Raw genomic sequence first — 10,141 nt, forward strand, 5'->3', positions numbered from 1 at the left:
TGATCTTCTGTAAAGTCTCTTTCATTATTGAAGTATGAAGAAATTATAAATATGCATGCAACATGTATGCACATATTTATGACTTTTATATATAATCTCCCACATAACTGTTTTCTGTCTTGACATAATTTAAGTATGTGTGATTTGCAATATGTAATGGAAAGATACAGCTAGACAGAGAATGGGCTGTAGGTTACATGGACCAGCAACTATCAGTGTCCATCATGGATCCTGTGATGAATATGGCATCTAAGTTCAAGTGAATGATGAGATATTCAGATTATCACTGAAACTGAACTACCAGACTCTGGATTCCCTACACGCAATCAAAAAATGTTTGTGTCACATGTTGAATCAGCCTCTGCTGTTCCTAGAGGACGCCTCATTCAGGTGTGTTTCTTCCTATTCCTTCCAGTTTGACTTCTGATCTGGTTAAAGACTATCAAACAGTGTAGTTTCCTGTAATAGCGTATGCCCACACTTTAATGACTACACCAACCAAAGTTCAGACAGATAGAGCTTTTATTTCAAAAACAAAGCTGAAAGGGCAGAGGAACTGCTATGTGGGTCAGAGATCCATGTAGCCCTGTGCCCTGCTGTTCAAATTGGAGAGCAAATGACAGGTCAGGAAAAATACCAAAAGCCTGAGCTTTTCAATCAGCCGTGCAGAGATTTCCTCTCAGTTGCCTCCAGGCACCAAGGTTAGCAACACTAAAAGTGTTCCTCATTTCTCTGCTGCCTGCTAACACCACTGGGACAAGCCTGCAGGTGCTCACAGAAGAGAGCCATTGCTCATGAGATGCAGGGAGGAAAGGTCTGGGCCTTCTGTGTTGGGACCGAGCTGCAAATTGGGAACCCTCTGGGCAGCTTCATCCCTGTAAGAAAAGGAAGGATGCTGAATGGTGAGGAGGAAGAACCAGATTGCTACCTTTTAATTTCTGACGTGGCTTTCACTTGGAAGAGGATATGAAAGAGGATTTTGTCAGCACTGCCATATGTAGACTACCTAAAAATCTCTCAGATGGTTCATGGATGGAGTGGAGCAGCTACCTGGCAGCAGCTACAGGCCACAGCTTACAAGTTCAAGCAGCATGCCTTTTTATGTGCTGTAGAAATGTCTGGTTATTAGGAGAAGCTGAGCATTCAATTTTCTGAAAGTCATCTATGGCATCTCCTCTGACAGCCAAGAATCAGTGTTTATTTTAACAAGCAATCTAAGTGAAAACAAGCAAACTTGCTTTTTATGAGAGAAAAGATTCAAAAGGGAAAAGGCTGCAGTAAAAGGCTGTGGTAATCATGTGGCAGTAGAAACAGCAATTCACTGAGAAACATGGATTTTGCTGATATGATCCTTTCCCCTATAAAAAGCATTGCTATATTGATTTTCTGAACATTTATCTGCTCTGTGCTCTATTCTGACAGATTTTTGTGTCAACAAATTTTGCCTTGTAAATGGTCAGCCTGCTCTTTGGGATAGAGGTTTCATTCTATTTATGATGTGCCTGATTGCCTAAAGATGCTCTTCGTAATGCAACCAAGGACTCATAAACCTATATGGAGACCTATATAAAAACCTACATAAAGCTATAAAGCAAGCAACTGAACAAGTGTCTATGGTTTGTTTGCATGCACAAAGTGCTTGTACAATTGTTCTTTTTCAAATAACACGTAACTGTAAAATTAATAAACACATCAAGCATTAAACAAAGAACAATTCCTTATGCCAAATAAAAAACGTGTATGCACAGCCATTATCTGTGGAGCTGTAGCTACATGGGTCAATATGAGAAAATTGGAACTCTTTACCTCCTTCTGCTTGCAAAATAAAACAGAAATCTGTAATTATTTTACCTGTAATAAAATTCAGCCAAGCCCCAGCCTTGTGTTAACCCATTCAGTTGGAAATCTGCAATGCACTCATGGAAAACGCCTCTTCCAGTTAGGCCGTTGTACACCACAGGGCAAGCTTGCTTGTCCAGCCTTGCAGAAACATCAAAGTGCTTGCCACCTTTCATAAATGCAAAAAGGGAAGAATGTTTCCAGACTTCAACTGTGTTTAATCTCAGAAATTCACGAGATCTACTATTTTTGCATCTAGATTTTTTTCTTATGCTTTTCCAAAGAGCTGTAGTTTTCCTCTTTGCTTTGTGAATCGAGGAAGAACTTTGATCAAGGTGTGTTATGTGTAGCTTACCAGCAGTAAAACTGACTCTGTATTCATCCTTGATTACCCCATCATCAGCCATCTCAGCCAAGGACGCATTGGACCACTCAATCCCAGCTTTCTTCCCATCAGGGAAAAAGACATAACCTACAGTGAGGCTGAAGGGGAAAGAAATGGAGCAAAACAAAAGTTCAGCTAAAGCTCAAATGAATCAACATGCTGGCCTTCCAGGGAAGCTCAGCATTGGGTATGGTCTCCATTCCTGGCCAGCAGCATAAAAATAGTTACATTGTGAGATCCTGGAAATGTTGAACAGGGGAGGCCAAGAAGGAAAGAAGATGAGAAGTGCAGAAAGGAGAGGCAGGTAATTTGGTCGCACTTGGTCACAGAGCTGAAGGGTTGGGAATGCAGGGACTTAAGCTCCCCACCACTCAGGAGCACATTAGGCTCAAAAATAGATGCAAGTGCTTGATTTCTACCTCTAAGTCATCTAGACAGTGAGAAAGACAGCTGCATCAGCCACATAGTAATTGAAAGGAAAGGAAGTAACTGGAGGTAAAAGCTGTCCTTATAACTAATTGCAGGTGGAAAATTGGGCAGAGGGAGTGGAGAGCAACAGAAAGAGGGTGTGGATGGAAATCTGGCTAGGTGGGTTCAAAGCAAGAATGTGCATACAGCTGTCTTGCTGAGCAACTTCTGTCACCTTAGAGATGTGTGTTTTCATCAAGGCAAACTTCCTGGGTTACTTACTTCGTTGTGGTAGCAGGCATGTTTATAACTGTTAAATGTGCTGCAGTCCCATCCTGAAAGACAAGGATAAAGGAAAAGCAATCTGATTGGTATGGGTCATATTCTGACTTGACCAAGAAGACACTGGATTCAACTCAGATTATGCAGCATACTATTACTTTGTACTTTTAAATCTTCCCAGTAATTTTTCTCTGAAAGAGTGGCTGCAAATGAAAGTTCATTAATATAATCTAGGTAAACTGAGGACAAAGAAAGGACATTAAGGACAATTGAAAGTCCACAGAAAGCAGATATAAGAGGAGAGAAACAATAACTGCAGAAACCTCAGCTAGCTGTGTTTAGAACTGCAAGACATCTTGGACAAGATATCTCCTCTAACTTATATTATTCCATGCTATAAAGCAACATACAGAAGAAATGTTAAATAAGGAGGAAGTGGATTCTCATGTTTTTATTCATTTCTATTCCATTCTTGAGTCTGAATCTCCTCATGCTCCACTTTGGCTGCTTGGAGGTAAACATAAGCCTATGTTGCAGTGTTTTAAATGTACAGGCACCAAGATGTGAGAACTCCGAATTTCAATCGGTGATTAACTTTAATTGTTTCTTAATAAACAGTTTGATGGCTTTTAATTAGGAGGGGAAGAGCAGCAGTTATTTTGAGTCCTGAATAACTATGAAGAAAAGGGAGAGGTTACCGACTGATTATGCACATCACAGTGCAAAACCACAATCTTATTAAAAGGTACACAGGCATGAGTTAGATCACAGCAACAACTGGATCTGCACCTATATGGGATTTTCCAAGGTGTGTTTTTCTGCTGGCCAACACATGTCCGGGCAAGAATTTTTACTCTTCCTTCAGTCTCAACTCATATAATGCTGAATATAACAGACATCTTTATGCCTGTGCTGGCAAAAGAAATGCCATTTCAGAAGCATCTGCTCAGGTTGCATGCCAGCCTGGAATGCCAGGGTTCAGAATTTCCCCAGGCTGTGCTCTCAGCAGCCACTCCTCCAGCACAACAACCACGGCAAAGCAGGGAATTAGAGCTGAGCACAGGCAGAAATATTTGCTGACTGCTGTCATGAAGGCTTAAGATGACTTCAAATATCTCAGGCTGTGAATCAGCATTGCATCACCTCCTCTGAGCTCTGGGTATCTGCAGTAGGAAAAAAAAAAATCTGCCTAATTTTTTCTTAAAAAGCCAAAGCAAACAGTTTCAAGTTACCAAAACAATTTTTTTTAGTTAAGCCAGCGTAGGAAAATAAATAAATAAATGCTAATGGCATGCTAATGTCTACCTCAAAACGTGCCAAAATCATGACATAACGGTAGATCTCAGACCAGTTCCGGACACCTGTAAAACAGAACAAAATCATCCAATGTGAAGTACAACATGGCTGGAAAACATGAAGTAACAATCTCTGATGACATTGACTTTAGATACAGTAGTACTGCAGTAACTGATATCAGCTGACTATGTGCTAATCTCCAAAACAGACGTGGAGTATCAAAGAATCATCAGATGGCTTGGGTTGAAAAGGAACACAATGATCATCTAGCTTCAACCCCTTTGGTATGTGCAGGATCAAGGCCATCATAATTGAAAGGGAAGCAGAGTAACTTGTCGAGTCTGACTGAGAAAAGGTTTATCTTGTCCAAAGACAGGAAAATGTCTCAAAAGATAAATTCAATTAACAGTTCCAACTGTGTCAGCCCAGGAGGCTGAATGGACCACATCCTCTCCATCGCAAGTCTCTACAGTGAAATTACATCCCTTCCCTCCCTTAAAGAGGAATACTGCTGCCCAGAGGAGCACCAGGCTTCAAGGAGGTGAGGAGATGGGATTAGTGGTTCAGAGTGACTTAATCCCTACTGGGGTCTAATGGGGGTGAATGAGGGGAAAAAATCTGCTCTTGTTACCATAAGAGTGGCTCCGAACACCTTTGAGGGAAAGTTTGGTTTTCTCATGATTTTCTATTTCAATATCTCCAACAGACTGACCCCACTGCTCATGTCGGAAATGTTGTTCTCTTTGTCTGGAAGAAAGAAAAGATTGAATCAACACTGGCAATATCAATGGTATATTAGGGAGACCACAGTGCCAATCTGATGGATGTGCACCCCAAACATGAAGGTTTCAGAGCACCTAGATCACAGCTGTGTCGGATCCTACACTTTCAGATATCCCATCTATTACTCAATGTGTTTAAGAACACACAGGCATACCCTGCAGCAACCTGTAGAGTAATTATAGCTAACCCCAGAAGACATTACTCTTGCCTCTCACTTTTTGACCCTTTGGAAGAACTCGATGGTCCATGGTTCCTGGGCAAAAGCACGGACAAATGTGCTGGGATGACTGTCAACACTGAAGCTGAACACTTCTGTAGAGTTCTCCCAACTAGGAAAAGAAGGGAAAAAACAAGAGCTGTTATCGGCTTGCAGGTCACATTAGGTCAAGTTGTGCACTTGCTCCTCCATTGATGAGCTTTGCATGTTAAGGTGTTTGGAAATTTCTGATTTTTTCCATTTTTAATATGAGCAGAGCTAGAATCATTCTATAACTGTTGTTTGGGTTTTATTTCTACCACTAACAGGGGGGAAAAAATGCAAGAATTGTATCATATTCTAGAATCACAGAATGGCCTAGGTTGAAAAGGCCCACAATGCTCATCTAGTTTCAACCCCCTGCTATGTGCAGCATCACCAGCCACCAGACCAGGCTGCCCAGAGCCACATCCAGCCTGTCCTTGAATGCCTGCAGGGATGGGACATCCACAGCCTCCTTGGGCAACCTGTTCCAGCACATTACCACCCTCTGGGTAAAAAACTTCCTCCTAATAATCAACCTAAACCTCTCCTGTCTCAATTTAAAACCATTCCCCCTTGTCCTATCACTGTCCACCCTTGTAAACAGCCGTCCCCCCTCCAAGAAACAATGCCAGACAGAAGGACCAGTCTGTTTTGAGGCCATAGCACTGAATTCCTTTTAAAGCAGTTTCTCCAAAGACAATTACGCCAGACATAGAAGTCTTTGGTGTGATAAGTCCATAAATAACAAATACTGAAGTTCCCACTATGCAGTCAGCTTGGTTTCATTTCCTCAAGAATATAATGAAGAACCAAATCTTTAACCCCCAACCCACAATATAAACCAAAGCAAACTGGAATGCTCTTACTGAAAAGAGAATTTAACTGGTACAAGTTCTCCCTCTTCTTCACTCCACTGCTGTCGGTAGGGTCCTTTTCTAGAAGAGAAAAACATCAGTGTTCAAGATGCCTTGGTCTCATGTGTATGAAACCACAATGCTGTAATACCTGAGGAATCCATCGAAGCTTATTTTCCAGTGTTCTTGGAGCTCTAAGTATTCAATAGTGAGCCCTCCTCCACTCCAAATCTCTTCAGATTCATCATTCACCATCATGTTTGGGTGCTGTGGGTGCTAAAGAGACATTTCAGGAAAACCTTTGTTTAACCCAATTCTGGAGGTGCAACAAAGATGAATTCCCACTGTGACAGCCCTCTGCATGAGTAACATCTGATTGAATTGGCTTTTCAGCTCCGTCTGCTTTCTAGTAACCACATATTGGAAAAGGAAAATTGCATCTAAAACCCTGGCACTGCAGAAAGGGGAAAAAACAACTGTAACTGTACAGCATGGTGGTGATGAGTTGACTGTTGGGCTAGATGATCTTTATGATCTTTTCCAATCTTAATGATTCTGTGATTAATTTTCACTTGCTTTCCTAACATAGCAATAGGAATTAAGCGCTGAATGTCTACCACTTACTTCAAACTCTCCCACTCCGTCCACCCTCAGGAAGAGCCACATCTCACAGATACCATTGGGACGCTTGGCAAGACGAGCAATCACAAAGCTCTTGTTGGTCTCTGCAAAGCCAGTGAAGTAAACTGAATCAAGTGCCTAGGGAAAAGGAAACAGATCTCAGCTCAGGCTGGAGGGGGAGAAAGAGAGCCATGCTTTGTTTTCTGTGTTGTTTTTTTCTCAGGAACTGGATTTTACTTTCACTTTCTCTATTTAATACCACATTTTTCATTAACTAAAAAGCATTATTCCTTTCTTCTTTGCCCATTTCCTTATGAGAAAGAAGAGATGGAACAGCATTAACAAGGGACCATAATTACTTTATGATAGCCATGCAAGGGGAACTCCTTGCCTTAGGAAACCTAGCACTTCACTGTTACGATTACTAAGTAATGGCAGTGTTAACATCTCAAGTCTCAAGAACTACTAGGCACAGAAATCCACAACTCCATTTCTACCTGCAAGTGACAACCAAGGTGACATGCCCACTTTGCCATCCCAGTGATATGCTTATGGGATAAAAAGGGTCCCAAAGTTGGGTAGTGAGTGAAGCCCAGCATCGGGATGCAGTGAAAGGAGGCTCCTGATACAGGGTGATGCAAGGTGTTAGGATGAAGGGGATGAAAAGGGGTGTGTACACGTGAGGGATGTGAGTTCCACACACAAAAGTCCTGGGCAGTGTGCATACAGGAGGAATGGCTGTGCTAGGGGAATGAGCAACACAGGGGATGGAGGTCCTGGAGATGGAGTGCACTGGGACACAATGGGGATCCAAGGGGATTGCACTGCACTGGGATGCAGTGGGCATCCCAGGGGATGGGGATTCTGGGGGGGGGGGGGGGGGGAGGGGGTGGTATTGCACTGGGATGCAGTGGGCCTCCAAGGGGGTGGGAGTCCTGGGGATGGCATGCTTTTGGGCAGAGTGCTGGGGAGATGGAGTTCCAGTCAAAAGAGTGCCATAGAGATGGAATGCCAAGGAGATGAGGATGCTAGGGAAGGGAGTGCCAGGGAGATAGGTGCCAGGCAAAGGAGTACCAGAGAAATAGGTGCCAAAGAAACGGGGCGCCGGAGAGATAGACAAGGTGCCAGGGAAGCGAGTCGTGCTGGGGCACATCAGGCCACTCACGTGGGGGTCGGATCGGAGCAGACGGGGCCTCCGGGGCTCTGCGGCCCCTCCGCAGGCAGCCCGCTGCCTCCAGGAGCCAAGGAGAAGCAATAGACCGCCCAGGGCCCAGCGCTTCAGAGGGACCCAGGCACCGGGAGCAGCCGCCCGCCGTGCTCCGAGCAGCGCCAGCAGCGCGGCCGCCAGCAGCGCCAGCAGCGCCAACATCGCGCAGCGGAGCGGAGCGCAGAGCGGGGAGCGGAGAGGAGCTGCAGCCGCAACCTCTTCGCAGCGGATCGCTCCGACAGTCGCCAAACTCCGCCTCGAAGCTGCTTACGGGCTCGTCCGGGCTGCCGGAGCTCTGAGGTCACGCATAGAAGTTGCATTTATTTATTGATGTATTTATGAATTGGTTACTGTTAGTATTACTGTTTACTGTTGCTATCATAAGTTGCATTTGCTCGGTTTAATAATTTATTATTGCTGTTACTATCCTTGTCATCCTCGTTATTTTCCTGAGAAACATCTCAGCTCCTGTTTTGCACAGCTGGATAGAACCAAATAGAAGTTCAGGCACTTGCCCTGGAGTGGACCAACTGAGTTCTAGGAAATCCTCCCGGTTCGCTGGTGTGGTGCAGGGTTTGTGGCTTCTGTGGTTTCCTTCATCCCAGGGCAACATGTGGCTCTGAGCCTTAAACCCCAGACTGCTCCCAGCTCCTTGGTTGGGATCTCAGTTCCTGTTTTGATTTCTGGCCCTGTTTCATTCACCTTTCAGCTTCAGTGGGTCCTTTGCACCATCCCACTGCCAGCTGCAGCCAATGGGCAGGGAAACAACTCAGATGCACTCTTCACAGTTAGCAAGCATTTTGTCTCATTTCTTTACATCCAGTTCATCATGGTTAGGGTTAGGGTTGAGCTACAGCTGATTGGTTGAGGCGTAGCTGACCTTGCTTTGAAGAAAGCAAGATTCCATGCTTTTTACATTTAGTTTGGACTCCCTGTTAGCTCTACAGACTTCTCAGTGGGTGTATATAGACTTCTATGGTACTGATGTGTGCATTTATTCTGCCTCAATGATGATCTGTCTGTCTGTCTTTCAAGACAGATGTTCATTTTATCTTCTTTAAAATCTTCCTTATTTGTACAATTTCCCTTTTCTGAGGCTGGAGACAGTTGTACTGTATTGCTTTATTGCTGTCAATGGACAACAAAAATAGACAGGAAGGAACTAAAAAAGTAGAAGACACCAGTGTGGTTTGAAAAAGTTATTTCTGTAAATCATCATTGCTTGAATTAATACTCAAGGAGCAAGTGTTAAAGTTGACTACCTATGGTAGATGGAGAGCCCAAGAGACAAAAAGGTGATTTTCTTATTTCAGATCATGCCATAGAATGGCTAAAAACAGCCACAAGATAGATTGATGTCACAATGTTATCACCACACCTGCAGCAGAGCAGATAATGGCTCAGTACAAAGATAGGCTGCGATGGAATGTGTTATGAAGAACAGCTTTTATTTTTAGCTCAAATGTAAAGAAAACATGGACACAAAGCGAGCAAGAATCCACACAAATGACACATCTTTGGCACTTTACAAACGTGCATAATTAAACCCTAAACTGTGCTTGTTGTCTTGAGATTTGCCGATGGGAAATGACATATTCTGCTGAACTGTTTTTGTCTAAAGCAATCTGTGAGCAGCTTTACGGCGCTTTGCCAAACCATTGGAGTCCTCATACAATATCATTTGAATGTCAGTATTTGCATTTCTGAGGGCAGGAACAACAGGGCATGCATATTTCATGTGTTTCCCTGATATCTGAAGTATTCCAAAACTCTCCCAGTTTAAACAGTGCATTGATTAAGGTATTGCCGTTGTCTCTATGGAATCTGTAACAGAGATAAGCTCCATTCCTTCCTACGAGGACAGGAAGCATGGAAACAATTTGCTTTGTGCAGCATTATTTTCCAGCATTTCTTAGGTAATGTGTTGGAGGACTTGAAGTTATCTCTGACAAACAATTTATCTTGGCAGTACTGTTTGCTGGGGAAGTGATTCCAAAACAGCAGGGCTTGCAGAAGAAGTCCTGACATGTCTGGTAGTGTTTTTAGCATGGCAAAAAAAGCCAACAGCGTGCATATTCAAACAGGTCTGCCCAAGCCCTGCTCCACACGCTTAGCAAAAAGGTGGGAAGCAAAACGTGCGACTGATTTGTTTGTTTTTTGAGTTCTAATCCTCAGAGAGCTGCAAATGAATCAGAACTACATCCACCAACACCAGCAAGACCCAC

General features: G+C 43.5%; 1 protein-coding gene across 1 annotated transcript; it reads right to left on the reverse strand.

Moving 5' to 3' along the window:
- Positions 1-517: 517 nt before the first annotated feature.
- Positions 518-8,155, reverse strand: LOC140257403 (uncharacterized). Its single transcript, XM_072346694.1, has 11 exons — positions 7,875-8,155; positions 6,713-6,847; positions 6,240-6,364; positions 6,101-6,169; positions 5,209-5,322; positions 4,842-4,957; positions 4,220-4,275; positions 2,915-2,967; positions 2,195-2,322; positions 1,852-2,008; positions 518-875 (listed from the first exon to the last, which is right to left on the reverse strand). The coding sequence occupies exons 1-11, from the start codon at positions 8,076-8,078 to the stop codon at positions 773-775; spliced, it is 1,260 nt and encodes a 419-aa protein (XP_072202795.1). The 5' UTR covers positions 8,079-8,155; the 3' UTR covers positions 518-772.
- Positions 8,156-10,141: the final 1,986 nt, after the last annotated feature.

This window comes from Excalfactoria chinensis, chromosome 11 (assembly GCF_039878825.1).
Source record: "Excalfactoria chinensis isolate bCotChi1 chromosome 11, bCotChi1.hap2, whole genome shotgun sequence".
Classification (NCBI taxonomy): domain Eukaryota; kingdom Metazoa; phylum Chordata; class Aves; order Galliformes; family Phasianidae; genus Excalfactoria; species Excalfactoria chinensis.